The 26,493-nt window shown below is 45.7% G+C and overlaps 1 protein-coding gene across 1 annotated transcript in view; it reads left to right on the forward strand.

Moving 5' to 3' along the window:
- arhgap9 (Rho GTPase activating protein 9) overlaps positions 1–26,493 on the forward strand; it is a 68,801-nt gene that overhangs the window by 31,569 nt on the left and 10,739 nt on the right. Inside the window, exons 6-15 of the mRNA XM_083770860.1 lie at positions 2,220–2,309; positions 7,414–7,482; positions 11,248–11,349; positions 12,555–12,653; positions 14,668–14,729; positions 14,877–14,964; positions 16,125–16,220; positions 23,087–23,185; positions 24,266–24,371; positions 26,021–26,140. Coding sequence (XP_083626986.1) covers positions 2,220–2,309; positions 7,414–7,482; positions 11,248–11,349; positions 12,555–12,653; positions 14,668–14,729; positions 14,877–14,964; positions 16,125–16,220; positions 23,087–23,185; positions 24,266–24,371; positions 26,021–26,140 — 931 coding nt within the window. The remainder of the gene's footprint in view (positions 1–2,219; positions 2,310–7,413; positions 7,483–11,247; positions 11,350–12,554; positions 12,654–14,667; positions 14,730–14,876; positions 14,965–16,124; positions 16,221–23,086; positions 23,186–24,265; positions 24,372–26,020; positions 26,141–26,493) is intronic.

Below are 26,493 nucleotides of genomic sequence, written 5' to 3' on the forward strand. Positions count from 1 at the left end.
CCGAACCAAAGGGGTAAGCGGACCATGGTTCGTTTTAAACGAACCAAACATGTCCGGTGTGAAAGCGCCCAAGTGGAGATTCATACATGAGTTTGAATGATGGTGTTCTCACCCTGGCCCACTGCTCTCATGCGCCTTAATTGGCCTTTTACTGCAATGAACACTTGATGCAGTGTTCCTACTACTGCCTAGACCTAGTTGTAGTAGTTAATAAATAATCTGTGGTGTATGCTAGTGACACATCAGACGTGTTATGTGTGGGATTAAAAATTAATCCAGTAATCCACCCAACTGACTGGACACAGGACTATCCAGTCTAGCTCCAGACTAGAGGAAAGGTTATGAGGTCATTCAATGGTTGGGTTTATTCCTCCAGGGAGTATGAATGGTCTCAGTAAAATTCACCCGTGGGATTTTGAGATATTCTGCATGTGTCGAAGTGGAACATTTTGTGCTGCAAGAGGATAGTCAGCCACATCACAAGAGTTCATCCTCAGAGGAACATGAAGGGTGAAGATCAAATGGCAAATCCATGGCAACAACCGACCGACTGACTGACTGACATTACTGCCCCAAAAAGATTCTGAAATTCATCTCTGTTTAACCATTTAAGCCCTATACACTTTGTCGTATACCACAGATAAATTGTTACTTATTGCATCCTGTCCCAATGTTGCTACTGTACGTCTGCTTATTAAACTGACTTTGGGCTTGTTTTTCTGTGAAGTTGCTTGTAAATATTGGTAGATGCGGGTTGCGGGTTTTTTTGGGATTGTTTCTAAAGTGTAGTAGCTTGTTTGGGCTTGCTATTGTTGTTTAAACCAGTGGTTCTCAAACCCTTTCATGTCAAGAACTCCCAAATTAATATGTATTTGTTTGCGGACCCCAAAACTGAAAATAGCTTTTTGAGCTTGTAGATCGGCTACTTTCAAAGAATATCGGAGAACTTGCCGGTTTACCATCTCGCCGCAGCGAAAAGTGGAGAGAAACATCGTTATGCTAACATGCTGTCTTCATCAGTATAGTATGTCAAACCCACAGATGTTACAGTTCATATCCAAAGTGATCAAATTATTTTGTGCAATTAAATGGTAAAAAGGTGAGTATGTGAATACCAATGATAGTACCAATGATATTTCAGGATATTGTTGTCTCCACCAGGCCGAAGGCATGTGGGGAGAGTATGTTTTGCACTCCGTCCGTCCGCGTGTCCGTCCGTCCGTGTGTCCGTCCGTGTGTGTGTCCGTGAACAGCTAATCTCGGCCACCGTTAACCCGGTCGATGCCATATTTTGCACACACACTCCCTGGATGCCAACCATGAACCTCTGCCCCAAACTTTCCAGAACGGCCTGTTATAGCGCCACCAGGAGGCCGCTTTGTGCAAAACAAGTTTTTGCACAGTACACCTACAGATTTTGTCCAAACATCACGCAAATTGGTACACAGTCTCTCTAGAGCCATTCAACGAAACGGGTCTTTCAGATTTATCAGACTCCATCCTGATTGGTTAAGATTGGCTTCCAAAGTTCACAGGAGTGCTCAGTTTCAAACAAAATGCTGCAAATCATGAACACATCGCGTGATTTCCCAGAAATTGTGCACCCACATTCCCACTAGGCCGAGGACGAAATGCCACATGAACAATTTCAACTCAGCCTCAAGGTGGCGCTATAACTGGCCGAAAAGTGTTTTTACCTCTAACTGCACGGATCTGTGGATAACCTGGTGGAGACCTGTGCCCGGAAGGGCACTTTTTCTAGTTTACTAATGAATTACATTATTTCGGTACTTTGGTGTTTACATTTTAGCATTCCTACTTCATCTAGTGTAAACTCAAAACAACTATCCTCTCTCTCTCTCTCTCTCTCTCTCTCTCAATTCAATGCAATTTAAATAAAGTAGTAAGTAAAACTAAAATGCCCTAAACCGCGGCGAGTCGGAAAACCGGCGAGTTCTCCAGGTTACCCTTTCAAATATTCATGTAGGTTATGTATAAAACAGATGTTGACACTATTATTAAACTAATTTTAGGAAGTGGGAACCCCTGTGTGTGTGATCATGCGACCTAGTCCATTTTGGGCTTGTTTTCACGCATGACCCTGACGTGAATTCTTCTGAAATTCTGGGGATTTCTTCTCCTATAATTCCTATAATAATTGCCTATAAACTAGAGGTTGAAAGGTTTTGATGATCAGTGTTTTCCTGTATCTCTTTCAGGCTAGTGAAATGCAACCACAAACATTGCCCAGGGAAACCAGCCATCTATCACTACCACTCTCTGGGAGCCACAATGGCAACATGCACAGGGTATGTATGTATATTGTATACTACAGACAGCAGGGTTTCGCTGCCGTGCCGTAGCACCCTAGAGTACAGTGACACAAGAATAGTTTGATAACATTTGGAATTCAATGAAATCAATATCACCTCTGTTTAATCAGAATAACCATTAGCCACTTTGTTAATTTGCAACAAAACTGTTTTTAGGTCAACCACACCAATGCAACTCCTTGCAACTGCCATTTCCTGGTGTGGTTTTTTAATACTCTCTCCTGTTCTTACAGTTTTGACACTTTTTTCTCTGTCCCATGAAGCAAATACGCTTTTAAATTTAAAGCTAATCTTTCTTATGTAATATTTTGAGTGCATGGATGGATGTATGGACACACACACACACTTGCACGTGCGCACACACACACACACACACACACACATATACACACACGCACTCACACACACGTTATACTTGTAATACTGATTGCATAGGGCTCGAAAGGAAACAAGACCGTGAGACTTGAACAGCTATGTGTGTCTGTCTGTCCGTCCGTATGTCCGTTTGAGTATGGTACAGTATGTCTGTCTGAGTAGGCCCTTTGACCCCTGTCTCTGAGTAGGACCTATTGACCCTGCAGCTGCTTAAGTCAACAACTGTGCTTGGCTCCAATTAAGGCACCACACACACACTATAACACAGTATTATAACACACAGTCACTATGTAACTATGTAACTATAACAATAAAATTATAGTTCCACCGCTCAGTTCACACAGGTACGAAGTTTTCGGTGCTATCCCTTTTAGAGCAAGTGTTTGACTGTACTCTGTTGCTGCTTTACATTACTGTCCAATAAACTATTTAATCAATCAAAAACACACACACACACACACACACACACACACACACACACACACACACAACACACACAACACCCATGCACACACACACACACACACACACACACACACACACCATCAGACAGGGTTCAGAGATTGCCCTGAGCACCATATAATCTGGAACATAGTTCCATATTAGAGACGGGAGTGAGACTGAGCTGTGGCAAAAATAAAAAGGGGATTACATCCTTCTGGTTTCCCCCATCGTTTACTAAACGAGTCATTAGATCACTGAAGAAGACCCTGTAATAATATTACAGGGTCAAGAGATATTATCTCTTGATCTAATGCAGATGAGCAGGAGCTCTTTGGGGCTGAATGGAAGGCTCAGATGACTCATTTTATGACCAGATAAATATTTGCTTCCCAAACAGTGTGCTGCTGAGACACAAACTATCAAAGTCTATCAATGGAAACATTTCGCACAGTGATCAATGATGCTATAGCATCTCATGTGTGACACATATGTGACACATTTATGTTATTTATTTTTATTTATTTTATTTAACCAGTGAAAACCACATTGAGACTGAAGTCTCTTTTACAAGTGTGAACTGGCCAGGACAATAGGCAAAATAAGTGACACAACTCTGCCAGTAACAAAAAATACACAACAAAAACAGGACAGACATACAATGCTCATAAATAAAGTACCCACTACCGAAGAAGCTTAAAGGGAGAACAGGAACGCGACCAATAAGGACTAATAAATAAAAACTAAGCAACGGAAATTGCTAGTTGACTAAGAAGCAAGTCAATGTAATGTGACTACGTAGTTTTTTAGCGCAGGGCTTAAGGGGTCATTGCCAATAACTCTGTCGTTGCCAATTCCCCCCCTTGCAGTGTTGATTTCGTCGACTAAAACTATGACGAAAAATGTTGGTCGACTACCTTTTTTCATTGAGGAAAACTAAATGAAAACTAGTGGACAAGAGATCCAGTATAAGTCATTTTATGCTGAAAATAGCAGAACTACAAGCTCACAACACGTCGCGCTAACGTGAGCTTGTAGATCAGCTATTTTCAGTGTAAAATCAGCCATTACGACGCCATCAAGGCCTGCCAAAATACCTTTTAGTCGACTAAATCAACTGTAGATTTAGTCGACTAAAATCGCATTACACTCGCACAACACTAAAACATTCCAGGTGACTTAAATGTGACTGAAACTAAATGAAGTTTCATTCCAAAGACTGTGACTAAACTAAAATAGAATTTTGCTGCCAAAAACAACACTGCCCCCTTGTGTACTGGGTCCCTGTGCACTGCCCATCCCCCCAGTGTTAAAGAGACTACTGTACCACATGGGCCTCCTCCAATATGATGGAGTCACCAGCTTCTTCTTTTCAGCTGCTTCTGACAGTGAAAGGTTTCACAGGGACGTAACGTAACATGCGTGGTGGAGTATATGTTCACTCTATCTCACCCAGATGCAGCAGGGGTTGCTAGCACACACCACCACTGTGTCAATGGGCTCTATGCACACACGCCATTTTGGAAATAACTTGGGCTCATTCCCTACTTTCTTCACAGGTGTTTCCAATGACACTAATGAAGGCTCTGTTCCATTCTGGTAAAACAGGGTGCTGCTATTGTGCATGTTGGGAGTTAGCTCTGTTCCATAGCCTTCCTGCTTCGATTCTGCGAATTTCTGCCCTGCAGTAAGGCTATTCGACTTACCGGTTTAAATATCAAATCAAAATCAGACCAGCCTCTCCTCTTTAGTGGAAATCTCACGAACGTTTATAGTACAGTTTATACGTGTGGTGGGGGGCTCAGAGTGCGTCCACTAAGGAAAGTAGGCTTTCTATTGACACAACCCGTGTTTGTATTGGTGAGTAGGTCAAACGTTTGTGAGATTTCCACTAAAGAGGAGAGGCTGGTCTGATTTCGATTTGAGATTTAAACCGGTAAGTCGCATAGCCTTACTGCAGGGCAGAAATTCGCAGAATCGAAGCAGGAAGGCTATGGAACAGAGCTAGTTAGGAGTGAGAGGTGAGAGTGTACAAATGGAACCAAATGGACCCAAAAGTGTCCATTTGGTTCCATTTGTACAAGCTATTGGAGTCCTTGAAATTAAAACGTTAGAAAACTACTGTACAATAAATGGAACTAAATTTGTATCATCGGTAACAACAATAGTAGGGAAGTAGGGAAGTTTTTTCCAAAATGCTGTGTGTAGGGCAGTGGCCCGGAAGTAGGAAGTAGGAGTTTTCTGTGTGCATAGAGACCATTCCCTTCAGATGCTTCATGGGAATTGAGCACTGTTTTCTGTGATGGTGACCGAGTGACTTCCTTCTACCCCAGAGACACCCCAACCTATCTTTCTATTATGAGCTATTATGAGGACATAGCAGAACGATAGCATTCAGGTTTAAAAGTACATAGTTGAAGATGCCCTTTAGTTTGCCTATATTACATTTAATCGACATCAGCATGTACAGAATATTTCCCAATAACCCCTTGAGCCCTATATAAAATGGTGCATTTAGTATTTAGCACCTTTCTCCAAAGTGCTTGACAATGTGCTTAAACCTTTTAAGCCCAAACCACAGCAGTTGCAACTCCTTGTAACTGCCATTGGGGATAATGGTTGCAAGTTGTTGCAGGTTGCAAGGAGTTGCGTGGCGAATCATTGGTGTGGTTTTAAATTCACTAATTTAGACACACATTCACACACACGGCAGAGGAAACCATGCAATGTCACAATGTGCCAACCTGCTCATCAGGAGCAGTTAGGGGTGTACTTTGTACACTGTCAATAAATAAAAACATCGACATGTGTCAGGGAGTCAGGGATCGGAGCGGGAACCCTCCAATTCCAACGTGGCCAACTGGCCATTATACCTTCTGTGCCTGACGCCACATAATACAAATAGCAAAAGTAGCTTAATTACAAGCATATTTGCATATTTTTGCTAGTTTACATTTATTTTTTAACAATTTTGGACAATATTGTCTCCTACAGTAAATGAGATGCCCAAAATTGTGACCCAAGTTCACAATTAGGAATTCCTTGCCATTTGCAAACGAGCGCACAGCTGTATGTACGCTTAAACCAAAAAGTTACAGTAAAGTATAGTTAGACTATAATCACAATAGTTTCTGTCATAATTTGGCTGCAGGGCACAACTTCCTGGTTTTGTGACAATGACGATAGGTGCTGCTGATAGAGCCAACTTCCCTCTAGATTGGGGAAGTAGACATGCACACACACAGATAGATGGAAGGAACATGCAGAGTTTCAGATGAGTCAAAGCTACAGTGGACTTTTAGCCAGCAGAATATCAAGCCCGTTCAGCCTGTTGGATTTTATAACATTTGGGGAATAAACGATGATGAGCCCCACTGCTGTAAGTTTTTTGCTTTGTTTGGAATGTCTCATGTCAGCAAATATATAATGCTGCCTTAAACTGACTGCTAACATGTTGTCAGTGTCATTGACTTGTCAGTGTCATATACAGTAGTAGGCTATTGTGAATTGTCTCACTATGAGATGATTTGACTGTTCACTCAAACATACAGTACTTGATGCATCTGAACAGGAAAATTAATTAGCCAGAAATCACATGCACATAATGACATCATCCATGTTTCACCGTTTACTGAGCGATGAGAAACTAAACTGTTCAAATGTCATTCAGCACCTATAGACGAGAGGGCCTGTGTTTGTCAGAGGTGTCCACTGTGGAGGTACTGTACATACAGTAAACCAACATTTTCCTCCCCAGAATAAACCCATCTGAGCTGGCACAATATAGTCTGGGTGCGTGTTTGTGGTGTACAGTATGGCCGAGCAGATAGGGCTTTTTCGGATGTTTGCAATGGGTGTGACCTAGTGTCTGTGGTATGATCTTTACTCAGCACACTTCTCTGCATCCTGTTTTTATGTTTGCGTTTCACAGTCGCCATTCCAAACTGCCCCCATTGGTGATAATGATAATAATGCAAAAAAGAAAAAAGAAAATGTCAGTTAAGAGTATTTCTACACATAAAACGGCAGTTGTCACACGAGAAGAGGCATAATGCACGGTGGTACGCATTCAACATTCTGTGGATTTCATAGAGACATGAGGGGGATTAGAATCAAGTGATGAGGAAATTGTTTCCTCCTGTCATTGTCTCCTTCTCATTCTTTGTGTCTCTCTCTCTCTCTCTCTCTCTCTCTCTCTCTCTCTCTCTCTCTCTCTCTCTCTCTGTCTCTCTCTCTGTCTTTCTCTGTCTCTCACCCTTTGCAGCTGTCTCCTGATTTCCTCTTTGGAAGCCATCCAAGGAATGCTAACAACAGTGGCTGGCAGACGAACCAGGTGAGAACCCCTCTCTCTAGTCTACAGTATGTTACATGGTTTTTACAGTATCTACAAGTAACCACTCAAATCCTACAGTTTTCTGGCAGTGTCATAATAGGCGAACTACAAGCTCACAACGTGTCAGGTAGCGACGTGTTATTCTCGCCGAATGTTTGCGTATTGGGCAGAATGTTTGCGTATATTGTTTGGATATTATGCCCAGAATAGGAGGGATGCTGGGGTTCAAGTGGTTGAAGAAAAGATTTTAAACCACCATGTGACTCACCACAGGAACAGTTTCTGAGCACTCTGGAATCTGGATGATCTTCAGTATCACTTCTTAAAAGGCCATTTCACCACTGGAAGAAACTGCAGTCACTCAATCAATGTTAATAGTATTTGTAGTTGATAACACTAGCACAATTTGAAATTTGCACCCTATGGCCAGAAACATATGAAGTCTGTGTGTTTGACTAGAGTTTGACTGGATTGTTGAATTTCTTACAATGACCATAATGCTTTGGTGCACTTGTGGATGGGAGACACCCCATGTGGGCTGTTTTATAGACCAATTATTTGTTTATGTAATCAATTCCCAAAAGATCTCCAAACCGGTTGTTTTGAGGAGCGCTGGTTTCGCTGCAGGTGCAGTCGTGCACAAACCAAACAGGCTCTGCTGCCTGATCATGAGCACACCTCCCGTTCTTATGACAGCGACTGGAGGTGTGGTTTTGAGGACAACTGTTTTTAATTGCTATTATTCTTCACAGAAAACTAGGATTATAAATTTCAAGGGGCGAGAGATCACAATAAAAATCCTAATCATTCTTCCTCCACACTGGGAGAAAAACAGCATCTGAAAGTTTGAAAGTTTGATGTGAGTGCAGTGAGAACTTTTCCATTGCATCTTATGAGAGGCAGGGTTCTTGCACGGCCGGCCTGCGTGCATGCTGGTGCTTATCAGCGTGACGTTGTCTGTTAAGGCTTGTGTTGCAGAACAAGCCTTTTCTACCGTTCACCAGATCTGTCATCTGTTACAGACTCTTTCTACAGATAAACATTTTGGTCACCCTGTCTGTCTGTGGTTAATAATAATTACAATTGCATACGACTTGGCCTAATCTATTGTAAATGCCTGTCTCCTCTCTTCCTCATATTTATTTGCGTGTTTATTTGTTATCCTGGAGATAATTGCTTTACCTCCACCATCCTTGCATACCTTTAGGTGGAATAGCATAGCAACATGTTTGTTTTTTGCTGGAGGGTTATTTGCGTCTAACTATTTCACTCAATGTTACTGTAGATCTGCCAGCATTATACCGTAGCATGTTTTAAAGCAAAGCCAGCTGTGCCATGTGTATAGACTGTGAGATCAGTGGTGGAAAGTAACTAAGTACATTTAATTAAAGGGACATTTCACCGCTGGAAGGAACTGCAGTCACAATAGTATTTGTAGTAGATATGTAGTAGCACAATTTGAAATTTGCATATTCTACTTTTGGTACTTTAAATACATCTTGATGCTTTTGTACTTTTAATCAAGTACATTTTGAATTCCAGACTTAAGTACAAAGTACTTTTTCCAGCGCTGCAGGTTAAGGTGGTGAAATATAAGTGATGGTGCAAGTTAAAGGTGGTTGTCCTCCATGCAGCTCTTACTACAACACGTTGCATCACAGCGGGGTGCGGGCGCGCTCGGTGTTAAAGCCCTTTTAACAGCCTCTCCTCTTAGCCAAGGAGCAGATTTGGCACTTAATGCTAATCCTCATGAAACATTAGGAGGGGAATCTATTGAAAGTAGGTTACAGGGATTTTGGAAAGGTAAATATTATGTCCTGTGAGTATGACGTATAGGGACGGCGGATGAAGTTCTGCATGCATGAATATTGTGCATGCATGTATACAGTATGTGCAGTATATCGGTGCACCTGCGCCGACCTGTTTCTCTACCAATCAACCGTTACTGGGTTAAGTGGAGTGCAATAATTTAAACTTCACAACAGCCTGTCATTATGTCTACAAAACAGGCATGGCAAAACAGTCCATAATCTTTTTGCAGTTTTAACCCTAGCGTCCCTGACTGTTTTGGCATGCCATAGCACTTTAATAGGTGAACATTTAAGCACAAATAGCAGGTCTAAGCAGTGTGTTGTGAGCTTGTAGATCGGCTATCGAAAAGTGAAGGGACCAAGTATAGACACTAGAGGAGCACACATACAGTATAACTTGGCGAAGATGCGTTAAGGTTGGCTACCGGATTAAGGTTGGCGAACATGCGTTAAGGTTGGCGGACATGTGTTGCTCCGTGCTTGCAGTTATGGTTACTAGGTTAGGGTTTGAGGTAGGTTGTCGTTGTCGGACCAATGACTGGTCGGAACTTAGTACTGCACCTTATTTTGAGCTGAGAATGGCATGGTCCGGAGACGGAGAGACACTTTAAATCCATATGGTTAGAAATATACCTCTTGTTTGCTTCTCCACCTGTGATTGAAATGAAAACAAAATCTGAACATGACAATAATCTGTCTGTCCACTCATGTCACAGTATATGCTTTGCTAATGGCATGCCAGGGCAATGAAGTGACAGTAGTTTATACATCCATTTTATAGAGCATGTAGTGCTGTTGCTGCTCCAATGCAATATTCATTATGTGAAACACCTGTGACTTTGAAACAGCACTGAAGCAAGAGCCAGAATCAAACTGTTGGTGGAGTCAGAGCTACTATAGCCATGCTCAAGGCTCATTTTTATATACGTTATCATCACGTGACCATCACGTGACCATTTGAGCAAGTGTTGCATGACAAAATAATAATTACATATTCTGTTCTCCTGGTGCGTAGTGAGGGACAACCACAGTTAACCATGTCAGCCACTACTACAGGCAGTGTAGAGGAAATGAGAGGGAGAAAAAAAGAAGCCTCTTGATAAATTCATGGTGAATCTGTGACTTGTGCATTGCTTTCCGCTCATACTGCGGTGCGGTCACAGAGCAGCAGAAGAACATGGCAAAACACTAGTTGTCGGCAGAGATTATTGCACCCTGTCTGTCATTCCGTTCGTCTGTCCGTCTGTCTTGTGTCTGTCTGTCTGTGAGCAGCAAATATCCGGCACTGTTTTCCCCGATTGCAGTGAAAGTGTGCATGTACACTCTCTGATTGCCAGAGCAGAACATCAGCCCCATATTTTTCAGATCTAATTTTTAGCCTGTTATAGCACCACCACAAGGCCGATTTTTGCAACACACATGTTTTTTGCGACCGCATGTCGCATTTACTATGAAGACCTGCATCTCCCGTCCGTCAGTTAGTTACCTCATCAAATCCTGTACATTCATTCCTGACCCCCCATGCCAAAGTGCCAGCACTCACCCAGCAGTCTGCCGTCACCCAGGTGGGTGCGTGCACGCGACCTCGCCCTAAAGGGCGAGGTCGTGATTTACTGGTGACATTACTCCCACAGATTTTATCCATACGTCACGCAAATCGGTACACAGTATCTAGTCTATACAGTATACAATGACAATGACAATTTTGAGATATTTGTACCGTACTTTACTTGATGTACAAGTTCACAATGCGTTTCAACTTACTTTCAAAAGGTTTTTTACATTCTGCACAATGACTACTTTTACTTTATTAAGTGCATTTTTATGCCAATATACCTTTGTACTTTTGCTTGAAATACGAACTTTTACTTGTACAGAGTTCTATTTTGCAGTGTTGATACTACGGTATTTGTCCCTAACTAACGTTTCACTGTGACTTTGCTCCCTTACACAGAGCATGCAGCGTGCTGTATCTTCAGACACACTGGCCAGCCAGCACTGTGGCATGCAGCAGCTCAGCCACTCCCAGTCCATGATCCTGCCAGAGAATGGCATGGTATGGCCTACATTATACATGTATTAGTCTTGCGTTGCCAGACAGTTGCCTCTTGCAATTTTCAAATGCTTATCTTATCATACAATCTGGAACGCATGAGTAAGTGAAAAAACGGAAGTGAAGCCTTCTCCCCACTTCTGTTTTGTTGTGCAAATTTATCTTAACCCATTTTGGGGCGGGAACCCCTTTTGGTGTTAGCATTATGTTATGCTTTAGCTATTGAAAGATAGCAGATCTACAAGCTCATAGCGCGCCACCGAGTGGCGCGCTACTTGCTTGTAGGTCTGCTATTTTTGAAAAATTGAAGAACGACACATAGAAACATAGCTTTTTCAGAAAACTGTCAGGATGTAGAAGACATTTTTAGAATCTGATCTCAGGTCAAAATGGGCTAATATAAATCAAAAGCATCAAAGCATATATAGCTTGCTGCTTAGCAGAAATTTATATTAAAAGATTAAATGTAAAACATATTTTAAAATATATATTTGTGAACCGAAATGGCAGCTTCCAGACGCATTTGGGGATGTGTAGTTCCAGACTCTATATAGCATTCTGAGATTGTGTAATAGTTGTCTGGCTACGCAAGACTATGAATTGAAATGCATATATTGACTGACATGCATAAACATCTGCACAGTATATGCCGCTGCACACATTTATTCAAATCAGACTTTTCATAAAGCTATTCAGTTATACAAAAGTATATAAGTGTAATAAAAGTAAGTGTTACGAAGTGAATTACCTTTTTTAAATAGTTCATGAAGAAAACTACATTATTAGTATCAACTGTATGTTTCAACTGTTAGCCGGCATCAATCAAATGTTTATTTCACTCAACAGTAACTTTCAACTGTTAGCCAGTATCCATCAACAGTTCATTTCACTCATCGGTATCGTTCAACTGGTCGCCAGTGTCTTTCAACTTTTAGCACGTTTAAACGGTTTATCTCACTCAACGGTGTCTTTCAACTCTTTCGTTTTGCTCAGCAGTATATCTTTCATCTCATTATTTCATTCAATTGTGTTTTCAATGGTTATTTCCCTTTAACCGTTAACGTGTACACATATCACACACGCGCACACACGCACGCACGCACGCACACACACACACACACACACACACACACACACCCACACACACACACACACACACACGCACTCAACGTCATGCATCCAAAATGACTGTGTTCTACTTCCTCTAGTTGGTCCAGCAGTGCAGGGACTGCTCCTATGTGACAAACATCATAGTGGAGCCTCCTTCTCCTGCTGACAGCTCCCCAGACAGTGACGGCTGCACACCGGTGAGACTCTCCTTCGTCTAGCGCCTTCACGGCATTATAACGTGATCAGTGTGAGAGATACAGTATGTGTGCACAGCAGTAGTGCTTCTTGACCTGATTTGAGTCAAGGACCGCCAAATTGATGTGTATTTAGCCGCGGACCCACATCTGAAAAATGCTTTGTATACCAGCGACCCCCAGAAGAGAAGATTAGTGTAGAAGTTCTAAATTATTTAAAAAAATAAATAATAATAATAATAATAATAAAACAAGACTGAATCAGTCATAATTGGCAGCTGCAGCAAGCTCTCGTTTATGAACATCTATAATCAGTGTGTCTGCCACAGCCTCTGCCTCAGCTCACGGCCTCACGTTGCGGCGTTTTTCTTTTATGCCGTTCAGACCAAGGGGCACTCCAATGTTGAAGCGCTGGGCCCTAGTGGTAAGAGGTAGGACTGCAGGCGGACCCGTGGATTCTTGACGAGGAAACCCTGTGCAACGAGCGCCCAATGTTAAAGCCCAGCTGCACTTCCGCATTTGGACACCAAAATTTGGTGTCCAAATGCTGAATCAGCGAAAAAATGCGGAAATAGACGGTCCTTCCGGCAGCCTTCCGGGTGCTTCAAAACGCCACTGAGCAACTTCCACTGACATGAATAGCGGAGGGGGCGGAGCTTCGCGCCAGTTCAGTCTCTATCCTTTTAATACACTATGGTTCAGACTATTCTTAGGCTTAGAGGCAGCCAATCATGAAAAAGTGTCCACTACGGTCGCTATACTACGGTCGCTACTAGAGGCATGTGCAAATGTTGTCCAGGTGCTTTTTAAGCAGCTGCCAAAAATCTAAAATAGCATATAAGTATTTAAGCTCACAGCGCATATATATATCAGTGAACTTAACTAAAAACAAATCTAATGAAGTCTAGAAAGAATAAAATATATTATTTATTAAACAATATATTTCACGAGTTGCTTCATATTCCTCTTCACCAGAATATCTGTACTGCAGTGCTGTCAAACATGCTGCTGTTAATTGCTTGGTAAATTATGATGTGGCACATTACTGTGACATTATCATGGCTGAAAATCTGTAGGAAATTCACCAGAGTTGAATACATAAGTGCTGTTTCTATCTGTAATCCTTAAAATTCACAACCACATTCTCTCTCTCTCTCTCTCTCTCTCTCTCTCTCAAAAAAAAAAGGTTAATCTCTATTGTATCCATTATCTTTAGATATCGTAACTATGCATGCAAACCCTTTGTGTTTAGTTACTTTGAACTGTGATCTCCTTCACAGTGGATGGTTTCAGACTGAGCAGCCACGTCTCCTGCTATTTTTCAAATAAAAACAGTGCTGAAATCAGGCTTATTTGTTATGAATACAAACAGAAATCCCATGTAACTATTTAAAGTCCATTTTCAGTATCTGCTATACCTGGCTGAGATTTAATCTACAAGATCTACAGTAGGGGTGTAAGAGTTCATTCATTAGTTAATAGCAGATGTACAAGCTCACAACCCCTTGTGTTGCGACAGGATGTGAGCATGTAGATCAGCAGATTTTGTTATTTGTGTGTGACACCGCTGCAGGTATAAAGGGCTTTAAGGGCGTAATCAGACTAATCGATTTAGTTGATTATAAAAATAAATTCTTATTTCAATGATAATATGTAAAAATCACACTCGTCTGAAATGAGGGGTGCCCACTGTATTTATCGGCCACATGACGTCTTATGTTGTCAGTCAGTACCCTAAACAAACATTAAAGTCCATAGACTTGTCTGGGGAAACAATTTACAGTGCTCTAAACAAACATTAAATATGACATACTCTTCAAAAGCCATGCATTGGAGGGGATAGCTCCCCTCAGAAATGTAAAAGTATTATGCAAAAGAATTGCGCTTCTTGAATATTCATTAAAGCGAAAAACTGATCGCTACAATAATCACTAAGAAGATGATCAATAGTTGCAACCCTAATCTAGGGCAAACTTAATGAAAATGAGACAGTTAACCACCGTATACACTCTCTCAGGAGCTGGAGAAGGCTGGACTCTTGAACAAGACCAAGATCGCTGAAGGTGGCAGGAAACTGAGGTAAGAAGACATCTGTGAAATGATGTGTAGTGTTTCACGACACTTATGTGTGTTGTACTTGTATATTGTAGTTTTATATGGGGGTGCAATGGGGGTGCTTTATTTGGCTGAATTCCTGAAGGTATTCTTTTGTTTGTTGGATTGAAGGAAAAACTGGAATCCATCCTGGGTGGTGTTAGTAGGGAACAGCCTGGTTTTCTTCAAAGATCCCAAATCACAGACCCCTTCCAGCTGGGTAAGAGCTACTGTACAGTGTACACAATAACACAACCACGTTCTCTATGACTCTCTGCACTTCTCTGTACCAATGTGAGCCAGGCTAACTTGATTTAGAAACATTTTAGGTTAACCAATTGTTAAAAACACAAATGATAATCCTAAATTTTGAATATTTCTTTTTACCGTAACCATTTAAACCAGGGCCCCCAAGGGGTGTGTCTATATTCAGTACTCTCAACGCATAGTGTCGCGAGTTGCGACACGTACAATGTAAGCGTGTAGATTTCCTATTCGCTAAATGTTTGCCTATTTCTGCCGAATGTTCACTTATTACTTGCCTGAAACAGGAACAGTTTTTTTCCAGTATCTATAAGATCTAGAATAAATTAATTGAGTTCATCATTTACAATGTCATAGAGTCCTCTGCTATGTTTGCATTCATACTTCTTGATTTGTTTGTTTGCTTGTGTTACTGCTTATGCTGCACATTGCCTTTCTGTAGCAGAATGCCACATGCTGTGTAAAGAAGTTATTCAATTTACTGTAGGGACATTATACGAATTTGGACAAGCCAGACCCTTACGGGACCCGGTTTTAGTGGGCAGCCGTCGCTGAATGGGTTAAGAGGCCGCCTGGGACGTTTGTTCGACCCTTGGCTTGCCCATTCTAGAGAGAGAGAGATCAGATCTTTGCAGTCTGTGCATGTTGCTCATAGAATTACAATTTGGCAGATACAATGACCGGTACATGAGCTATGCATATTCACAGCCGTGGTCACGCTGACTCACTCATAATGGCCAGCTCGGCGAACAGATTCATGAATCTGACGAAATGAAAAAAGAAGATGCATTTTAATTACGCTGTTTTGAGCCTCTGCTCTTCATGAGGTCAAACTCAGAAGAGCCGATGCTCGGAACGTTGTCATCAAAATGTATTGGAGCATGTGAGTGAGTGGGTTATGCCATTTTTCCTATTATCCCAACCAACTGGTGATTTGCATATTCTATCCGCTTTTTATTAAACCTGATGAAACATAATGCATGTGCATGTTTTTGTCCTTGCGCTTCACGAAAGTGAAGTGATTCAAGCGACTAAAAAAATATTTTTTATCCTTTGGTGGGAACGCACGCAGAGTTAATGCAACAGCATGCGTTACATTCCCTGGTGTCTTCACAGAAACCTGGGAACAGTCGCCCAGAGAGCAGTGTGGATCTGAGGGGAGCCCGGATCCAGTGGGCCAATGAACTGTCCAGCAAGAAGAACGTCTTCAAGGTGACAAACTTCAAAGCAAACTGCCTCAAAAGCTAATTCCACTTCATAGCTTGATGGTGTGTAGAGGCCAGTTACAAAACAGGTTTAAACCTAATATACAGTATGCTTCATCACACAAAAAAAAATAGCTGACCAGTCACCACTGCCTAGCGGCTTGTAGATATATATTTCTTACATTAGGGACCGATGTTACATCTTTGCCAATACTGACTAATACTTGCCAAAGCGCAAATCAGACCTCATAACTGGGTTAAAAGACTCCCAGACAGTGGAGATTGGGAGCTCTTTTGCGGTTCGAACCCGTGCAACCATCACTGATTGGTTGAGATACCCCCTGTTTCCATTCTGAAAAACATCACAATATGCCCATTTCACCTGCTTCTAAGATGAGAAAGTGTTGAGGCAGAGGAGGTATACAGTAGAGTCAAACTGCTGGCTTCAGTGTTCCACAATCCTATACACTAGATTTCAACATGGTTGCTGGGTCCTGAAGGTGAGGAGGGAAGGAGTGAGGGAGAGGAGGTAAGGAGTCATGAGGAGGGAAGGAGTGAGGGAGAGGAGGTAAGGAGTCATGAGGAGGGAAGGAGTGAGGGAGAGGAGGTAAGGAGTCATGAGGAGGGAAGGAGTGAGGGAGAGGAGGTAAGGAGTCACGAGGATGGAAGGAGTGAGGGAGAGGAGGTAAGGAGTCATGAGGAGGGAAGGAGTGAGGGAGAGGAGGAAGGAGTCACGAGGATGGAAGGAGTGAGGGAGAGGAGGTAAGGAGTCACGAGGAGGGAAGGAGTGAGGGAGAGGAGGTAAGGAGTCATGAGGAGGGAAGGAGTGAGGGAGAGGAGGTAAGGAGTCATGAGGAGGGAAGGAGTGAGGGAGAGGAGGTAAGGAGTCACGAGGAGGGAAGGAGTGAGGGAGAGGAGGTAAGGAGTCACGAGGATGGAAGGAGTGAGGGAGAGGAGGTAAGGAGTCACGAGGATGGAAGGAGTGAGAGAGGAGGTAAGGAGTCATGAGGAGGGAAGGAGTGAGGGAGAGGAGGTAAGGAGTCATGAGGAGGGAAGGAGTGAGGGAGAGGAGGTAAGGAGTCATGAGGAGGGAAGGAGTGAGGGAGAGGAGGAAGGAGTCACGAGGATGGAAGGAGTGAGGGAGAGGAGGAAGGAGTCATGAGGAGGGAAGGAGTGAGAGAGGAGGTGAGGACACAAGGAGGGAGGGAAGGAGTGAGGCAGAGGAGGTAAGGAGTCACGAGGAGGGAAGGAGTGAGGGAGAGGAGGTAAGGAGTCATGAGGAGGGAAGGAGTGAGGGAGAGGAGGTAAGGAGTCATGAGGAGGGAAGGAGTGAGGGAGAGGAGGTAAGGAGTCATGAGGAGGGAAGGAGTGAGGGAGAGGAGGTAAGGAGTCATGAGGAGGGAAGGAGTGAGGGAGAGGAGGTAAGGAGTCATGAGGAGGGAAGGAGTGAGGGAGAGGAGGTAAGGAGTCATGAGGAGGGAAGGAGTGAGGGAGAGGAGGTAAGGAGTCACGAGGATGGAAGGAGTGAGGGAGAGGAGGTAAGGAGTCATGAGGAGGGAAGGAGTGAGGGAGAGGAGGAAGGAGTCACGAGGATGGAAGGAGTGAGGGAGAGGAGGTAAGGAGTCACGAGGAGGGAAGGAGTGAGGGAGAGGAGGTAAGGAGTCATGAGGAGGGAAGGAGTGAGGGAGAGGAGGTAAGGAGTCATGAGGAGGGAAGGAGTGAGGGAGAGGAGGTAAGGAGTCACGAGGAGGGAAGGAGTGAGGGAGAGGAGGTAAGGAGTCACGAGGATGGAAGGAGTGAGGGAGAGGAGGTAAGGAGTCACGAGGATGGAAGGAGTGAGAGAGGAGGTAAGGAGTCATGAGGAGGGAAGGAGTGAGGGAGAGGAGGTAAGGAGTCATGAGGAGGGAAGGAGTGAGGGAGAGGAGGTAAGGAGTCATGAGGAGGGAAGGAGTGAGGGAGAGGAGGTAAGGAGTCATGAGGAGGGAAGGAGTGAGGGAGAGGAGGAAGGAGTCACGAGGATGGAAGGAGTGAGGGAGAGGAGGTAAGGAGTCATGAGGAGGGAAGGAGTGAGAGAGGAGGTGAGGACACAAGGAGGGAGGGAAGGAGTGAGGCAGAGGAGGTAAGGAGTCACGAGGAGGGAAGGAGTGAGGGAGAGGAGGTAAGGAGTCATGAGGAGGGAAGGAGTGAGGGAGAGGAGGTAAGGAGTCATGAGGAGGGAAGGAGTGAGGGAGAGGAGGTAAGGAGTCATGAGGAGGGAAGGAGTGAGGGAGAGGAGGTAAGGAGTCATGAGGAGGGAAGGAGTGAGGGAGAGGAGGTAAGGAGTCATGAGGAGGGAAGGAGTGAGGGAGAGGAGGTAAGGAGTCATGAGGAGGGAAGGAGTGAGGGAGAGGAGGTAAGGAGTCACGAGGAGGGAAGGAGTGAGGGAGAGGAGGTAAGGAGTCATGAGGAGGGAAGGAGTGAGGGAGAGGAGGTAAGGAGTCATGAGGAGGGAAGGAGTGAGGGAGAGGAGGTAAGGAGTCATGAGGAGGGAAGGAGTGAGGGAGAGGAGGTAAGGAGTCACGAGGATGGAAGGAGTGAGGGAGAGGAGGTAAGGAGTCATGAGGAGGGAAGGAGTGAGGGAGAGGAGGTAAGGAGTCATGAGGAGGGAAGGAGTGAGGGAGAGGAGGAAGGAGTCACGAGGATGGAAGGAGTGAGGGAGAGGAGGAAGGAGTCATGAGGAGGGAAGGAGTGAGAGAGGAGGTGAGGACACAAGGAGGGAGGGAAGGAGTGAGGCAGAGGAGGTAAGGAGTCACGAGGAGGGAAGGAGTGAGGGAGAGGAGGTAAGGAGTCATGAGGAGGGAAGGAGTGAGGGATAGGAGGTAAGGAGTCACGAGGATGGAAGGAGTGAGGGAGAGGAGGTAAGGAGTCATGAGGAGGGAAGGAGTGAGGGAGAGGAGGTAAGGAGTCATGAGGAGGGAAGGAGTGAGGGAGAGGAGGTAAGGAGTCATGAGGAGGGAAGGAGTGAGGGAGAGGAGGTAAGGAGTCATGAGGAGGGAAGGAGTGAGGGAGAGGAGGTAAGGAGTCACGAGGATGGAAGGAGTGAGGGAGAGGAGGTAAGGAGTCATGAGGAGGGAAGGAGTGAGGGAGAGGAGGTAAGGAGTCATGAGGAGGGAAGGAGTGAGGGAGAGGAGGAAGGAGTCACGAGGATGGAAGGAGTGAGGGAGAGGAGGAAGGAGTCATGAGGAGGGAAGGAGTGAGAGAGGAGGTGAGGACACAAGGAGGGAGGGAAGGAGTGAGGCAGAGGAGGTAAGGAGTCACGAGGAGGGAAGGAGTGAGGGAGAGGAGGTAAGGAGTCATGAGGAGGGAAGGAGTGAGGGAGAGGAGGTAAGGAGTCATGAGGAGGGAAGGAGTGAGGGAGAGGAGGTAAGGAGTCATGAGGAGGGAAGGAGTGAGGGAGAGGAGGTAAGGAGTCATGAGGAGGGAAGGAGTGAGGGAGAGGAGGTAAGGAGTCATGAGGAGGGAAGGAGTGAGGGAGAGGAGGTAAGGAGTCATGAGGAGGGAAGGAGTGAGGGAGAGGAGGTAAGGAGTCATGAGGAGGGAAGGAGTGAGGGAGAGGAGGTAAGGAGTCACGAGGAGGGAAGGAGTGAGGGAGAGGAGGTAAGGAGTCATGAGGAGGGAAGGAGTGAGGGAGAGGAGGTAAGGAGTCATGAGGAGGGAAGGAGTGAGGGAGAGGAGGTAAGGAGTCATGAGGAGGGAAGGAGTGAGGGAGAGGAGGTAAGGAGTCACGAGGATGGAAGGAGTGAGGGAGAGGAGGTAAGGAGTCATGAGGAGGGAAGGAGTGAGGGAGAGGAGGTAAGGAGTCATGAGGAGGGAAGGAGTGAGGGAGAGGAGGAAGGAGTCACGAGGATGGAAGGAGTGAGGGAGAGGAGGAAGGAGTCATGAGGAGGGAAGGAGTGAGAGAGGAGGTGAGGACACAAGGAGGGAGGGAAGGAGTGAGGCAGAGGAGGTAAGGAGTCACGAGGAGGGAAGGAGTGAGGGAGAGGAGGTAAGGAGTCATGAGGAGGGAAGGAGTGAGGGATAGGAGGTAAGGAGTCACGAGGATGGAAGGAGTGAGGGAGAGGAGGTAAGGAGTCATGAGGAGGGAAGGAGTGAGGGAGAGGAGGTAAGGAGTCATGAGGAGGGAAGGAGTGAGGGAGAGGAGGTAAGGAGTCATGAGGAGGGAAGGAGTGAGGGAGAGGAGGTAAGGAGTCATGAGGAGGGAAGGAGTGAGGGAGAGGAGGTAAGGAGTCACGAGGATGGAAGGAGTGAGGGAGAGGAGGTAAGGAGTCATGAGGAGGGAAGGAGTGAGGGAGAGGAGGTAAGGAGTCATGAGGAGGGAAGGAGTGAGGGAGAGGAGGAAGGAGTCACGAGGATGGAAGGAGTGAGGGAGAGGAGGAAGGAGTCATGAGGAGGGAAGGAGTGAGAGAGGAGGTGAGGACACAAGGAGGGAGGGAAGGAGTGAGGCAGAGGAGGTAAGGAGTCACGAGGAGGGAAGGAGTGAGGGAGAGGAGGTAAGGAGTCATGAGGAGGGAAGGAGTGAGGGATAGGAGGTAAGGAGTCACGAGGATGGAAGGAGTGAGGGAGAGGAGGTAAGGAGTCATGAGGAGGGAAGGAGTGAGGGAGAGGAGGTAAGGAGTCATGAGGAGGGAAGGAGTGAGGGAGAGGAGGTAAGGAGTCACGAGGAGGGAAGGAGTGAGGGAGAGGAGGTAAGGAGTCATGAGGAGGGAAGGAGTGAGGGATAGGAGGTAAGGAGTCACGAGGATGGAAGGAGTGAGGGAGAGGAGGTAAGGAGTCATGAGGAGGGAAGGAGTGAGGGAGAGGAGGTAAGGAGTCATGAGGAGGGAAGGAGTGAGGGAGAGGAGGTAAGGAGTCACGAGGAGGGAAGGAGTGAGGGAGAGGAGGTAAGGAGTCACGAGGATGGAAGGAGTGAGGGAGAGGAGGTAAGGAGTCACGAGGATGGAAGGAGTGAGAGAGGAGGTAAGGAGTCATGAGGAGGGAAGGAGTGAGGGAGAGGAGGTAAGGAGTCACGAGGATGGAAGGAGTGAGGGAGAGGAGGTAAGGAGTCATGAGGAGGGAAGGAGTGAGGGAGAGGAGGTAAGGAGTCATGAGGAGGGAAGGAGTGAGGGAGAGGAGGTAAGGAGTCACGAGGAGGGAAGGAGTGAGGGAGAGGAGGTAAGGAGTCATGAGGAGGGAAGGAGTGAGGGATAGGAGGTAAGGAGTCACGAGGATGGAAGGAGTGAGGGAGAGGAGGTAAGGAGTCATGAGGAGGGAAGGAGTGAGGGAGAGGAGGTAAGGAGTCATGAGGAGGGAAGGAGTGAGGGAGAGGAGGTAAGGAGTCACGAGGAGGGAAGGAGTGAGGGAGAGGAGGTAAGGAGTCACGAGGAGGGAAGGAGTGAGGGAGAGGAGGTAAGGAGTCATGAGGAGGGAAGGAGTGAGGGATAGGAGGTAAGGAGTCACGAGGATGGAAGGAGTGAGGGAGAGGAGGTAAGGAGTCATGAGGAGGGAAGGAGTGAGGGAGAGGAGGTAAGGAGTCATGAGGAGGGAAGGAGTGAGGGAGAGGAGGTAAGGAGTCACGAGGAGGGAAGGAGTGAGGGAGAGGAGGTAAGGAGTCATGAGGAGGGAAGGAGTGAGGGATAGGAGGTAAGGAGTCACGAGGATGGAAGGAGTGAGGGAGAGGAGGTAAGGAGTCATGAGGAGGGAAGGAGTGAGGGAGAGGAGGTAAGGAGTCATGAGGAGGGAAGGAGTGAGGGAGAGGAGGTAAGGAGTCATGAGGAGGGAAGGAGTGAGGGAGAGGAGGTAAGGAGTCATGAGGAGGGAAGGAGTGAGGGAGAGGAGGTAAGGAGTCACGAGGAGGGAAGGAGTGAGGGAGAGGAGGTAAGGAGTCATGAGGAGGGAAGGAGTGAGAGAGGAGGTGAGGACACAAGGAGGGAGGGAAGGAGTGAGGCAGAGGAGGTAAGGAGTCACGAGGAGGGAAGGAGTGAGAGAGGAGTTGAGGACACAAGGAGGGAGGGAAGGAGTGAGGTAGAGGAGCTGAGGACACGAGGGGGGGAAGGAGTGAGAGAGAGAGGAGGCAGAGGCTGTTTCTGTCTGCAGGAATTGAGATATTTAAATTACGTTGGTTTATCGTTTAACCATATGAAGACTAACGTTCTCTATTCAGCAAAAGTAACAAAACTGTAACAAGCTTACAGTAGAGGGACAAATGGAGGGCATTTAGTATAGATTAAGTAGGGTGGTCAAATTCAATTAAGTATTTATGGATTTATTCAGCACAGCATTCTTCAGTAATCTCCATTTGAACTTAAATTCAACTGTCCTACGGCAAGAATGTGTTTTTGTGCTCGTATTCGGCTTAAAGGAAGTCGAGTATCACAGGAAGTATATAGAAAAACACTTATTTAACACCTCCACTGCATATGTGTGTCCGGCTTTGCAACTTAAACCCCTCCGCACCGCAAACTCAGCCCACTCCGTGTGACAGAATATCTGACCAAAAGCTATGTCATGTTGGGTGAAACTTTACACGAGCCAACTTTTTTTTGCTTTATTCTCGCTACCCAGATCACTGCTTTACACTTTGTTACACTCTGCTTTAAAAGAGATTTACACAATGTGTAGTCAGAGAAGTGTGAATAGAGGGGAGAGAGAGAAAGAGGAGAAAAAAAACACATTGTTAAAAAGCTCACTGGGGAACTGTGAAATCGTCTCCAGAGCTTAGCGCAGCGGCGATGGTGTGACAGCAGCGCTACGCTATGAAAGATGGCGGTGTGGGATGCGTACGGGTGTCGGCTAACGCACGCTCGCCACACTACAGGGAGGAGGTTTTAATGCTCCGTGCACTGCGGATTGTTTCAGCTGAGGACGGTGACGGGCAACGAGTTCCTTCTGCAGTCGGAGACAGACTCGCTGATCAGAGAGTGGTACAACACCATACAGAGTGTCATCGACAAACTGGTGAGGCTGTCTCACACAAACACATGGGAAGCATCTGAGCACGCACGCACGCACGCACACACGCACGCACGCGCGCACGCGCGCGCGCGCACACACACACACACACACACACACACACACACACACACACACACACACACAATGATATATTTGTGCTACTGTATGTTATTATAACCATTACAACCGCTGACTGTGTAAAAACACACATTAGAAAACATGATTGCAAATCTGAAACACTGAAAACCCAGTTTAACCTCTTGAACCCCTAGGAACCCTAATCCGTGGGTTAACAACATTTGGCGAAAATAGCCATTCTTCAAGCTGTGAGCTTGTAGATCTACAGTTTTTGTCAAAGACATTTGGCGTAGGGGGAAATACTAATGGACCTAGCATATAGAGGCCTGGGGACACCTAAGTCAACTAAAAACAATACTTTTTTCCCTCCCACATGACCACAGTTCTGATGTATTTCTCGCACTCACAGCATTCATTTCTTCTCACGCTCTTTCTTGTCATTGTATACGTAGCCTGGTCAGCCGCCGTGATTTCTGGGTGCCGCCGGGAGCAATGCGTTGGATCATAATCGATCTGAGCGCCCGCTCCCTTCCGCCCCCCCTCCCCTCCCTGGTAGAACACAGCGGACGACACTGACATCAGCACATGTCGAGCGCCCCTCCTCCGCACCGTAGTTCACTCCCACTCCTAGACCAAGGACTGTCTAAAGAGGACGAAACGCGAAGACCGTACGCCATGTTGCTTCATGGTGCTCCGTGGAAGGAAAGAAACATGCACAGTTGAGACCAAGGAAGCTGAACGCGGAAGTGTTGGCTGCATATAGCCCATTGCGCATGTTTCTTTCCTTCCATGGAGCACCATGGAGCAACATGGCGTCGCCCGTACGGTCTTCGTGTCTCGTCCTCTTTAGACAGTCCTTGTCCTAGACCAGGCTTTCATTTTTGAGCCGAATGCGAAAACGAAAATAAAAGCCTGGGTACCGAGGCTATGGTACAAGCCACACATTCACTCACATTAATCAGATAACTGCGGCCATGTAAAGTCATTTATTTACCTGTGTTTCAGGACAAGGATAACCCTCTAGACAATGTTCTCCTGTACTCTCTGAGGAGGGCAGGCAGCGTGGAGATGTTGGAAGAGGATGAGGACGACAGATACAGGACAGCTGCACGTAAGCCCCGGCCCCGGGCCATCCTTCAGAGTGCCCTCTTCTACCTCCAGCACTCGTCCTGGCTTTATTCCCCCACACTTCCTGTCCCACTTAAGGCCAATTCATACTCCAGTTTTCAGTGATCACCTCATCACCTAAAACTGGAGTATGAATAGGCATTCACTCACTCACTCACTCACTCACTCACTCACTCACTCACTCACTCACTCACTCACCCTGCTCCTCTCCTGTTCCCCCCCTAGCCCACTGGTTTCTAAACACTGGGTCGGGACCCATTTGTGGGTTTCCTACATTTTGTTTTTAATTATTATTATTTTTATATTATTTTCAAAAAACATCCCCCCAAAGAAAAACTATAATCCATAAACTATAAAACAAATAGCCGATTGTAGATCTGCTATTTTCACTATTTTGGGTCGTGGAGAGACATCAAATTTCTCTTTTGGGTAACGGGCTAAAAGGTTTGGGAACCAGTGCCCTATAGCCTCCTCTGCTCTGACTAGTCCTCCTGTCCTTCTAAAAGGTTTAGGAACCAGTGCCCTATAGACCGATTCCGTAGCGGTTTCATGGTCGCAGCCTACGTATTTCCTGTAGGCGGACTCGACGTAGCTGCGGGGATAAAACCCTCACCAGGTGCACCTCTTCCACTACAGTGAACGGCAGAGTGACTGATGTTAGTTTGCCTCAAACTTTACTCCTTTACCTGCTTTTTTACTAACACTAACATTACAAAGATGCCCAGAACATCGAGATGAACCTGTGTAGTTTATGGCTGCTCCAACAGTAGTGGCAAAATAAATAAATAAATAAAACGGAATGTCTAATATCCACCGCGGTGGCTGAGACCAGAGCCATTGAGTAATGGTTGAGACGAAGCAGGGAAAGATACATATCGCCAGTCTTACCCAATACCAAATCTTTCTGATTTATGACCACAAGGCTGCTGTATTTTATACCTCATACTAAGCATTTAAAGTATGAGGTATAAAGTACACTGGCGTTATGTATCTTTCACTGCTTCGTCTCAACCATTACTCAATGGCTCTGGTCTCAGCCACCGCGGTGGATATTAGACATTCCGTTTTATTTTATTTTTTATGTTGCCACTACTGTTGGAGCAGCCATAAACTACACAGGTTCATCTCAATGTTCTGGGCATCTTTGTAATGTTAGTGTTAGTAAAAAAGCAGGTAAAGGAGTAAAGTTTGAGGCAAACTAACATCAGTCACTCTGCCGTTCACTGTAGTGGAAGAGATGCGCCTGGTGAGGGTTTTATCCCCGCAGCTACGTCGAGTCCGCCTACAGGAAATACGTAGGCTGCGACCATGAGACCAGCTACGGAATCAGTCTATAGCCTCCTCTGCTCTGACTAGTCCTCCTGTCCTTCTAAAAGGTTTGGGAACCAGTGCCCTATAGCCTCCTCTGCTCTGACTAGTCCTCCTGTCCTTCTAAAAGGTTTGGGAACCAGTGCCCTATAGCCTCCTCTGCTCTGACTAGTCCTCCTGTCCTTCTAAAAGGTTTAGGAACCAGTGCCCTATAGCCTCCTCTGCTCTGACTAGTCCTCCTGTCCTTCTAAAAGGTTTGGGAACCAGTGCCCTATAGCCTCCTCTGCTCTGACTAGTCCTCCTGTCCTCCTCCTCCCTCTACAGTGCCGCGCTCCGCCTCCAACCTGGAGAACACGGAGAGGAAGAGGGTGAAGAGTCGCCTGAAGAAGTTGATCCTGAAGAGACCGCCCCTCCAGGCCCTGCAGGAGAAGGGCCTCATCAAAGGTGACATTTGACGCGTCAAAGAATGCGTGCCTTATTAAAATGGCATGAACCCATATAGCGTCCGTATATAGGCATGTCATAACAGCGAGAACATTTGGTCAAAAATAAGGCAACATTCCAAATAGTTGGAATGTGACTCGAGCCTGTAGATCAGATGCCTTTGCTGAAGAGATATGGTGTTGAGGTGTGTGTGTGTGTGTGTGTGTGTGTGCGTGCGTGCGTGCGTGCGTGCGTGCGTGCGTGCGTGCGTGCAAACCAAAGTGATGGCTAGATGATCTTCCTTTAAAGCTAATTTTTATTTGGCTTTACCATTTTGGATTATCCAATTTGTATCTATTTAAACTATTTGAAGA

The sequence above is a fragment of the Protomyctophum parallelum genome (genome assembly GCF_964188405.1).
Source record: "Protomyctophum parallelum genome assembly, chromosome: 8".
In the NCBI taxonomy this organism is placed as follows: Eukaryota; Metazoa; Chordata; class Actinopteri; order Myctophiformes; family Myctophidae; genus Protomyctophum; species Protomyctophum parallelum.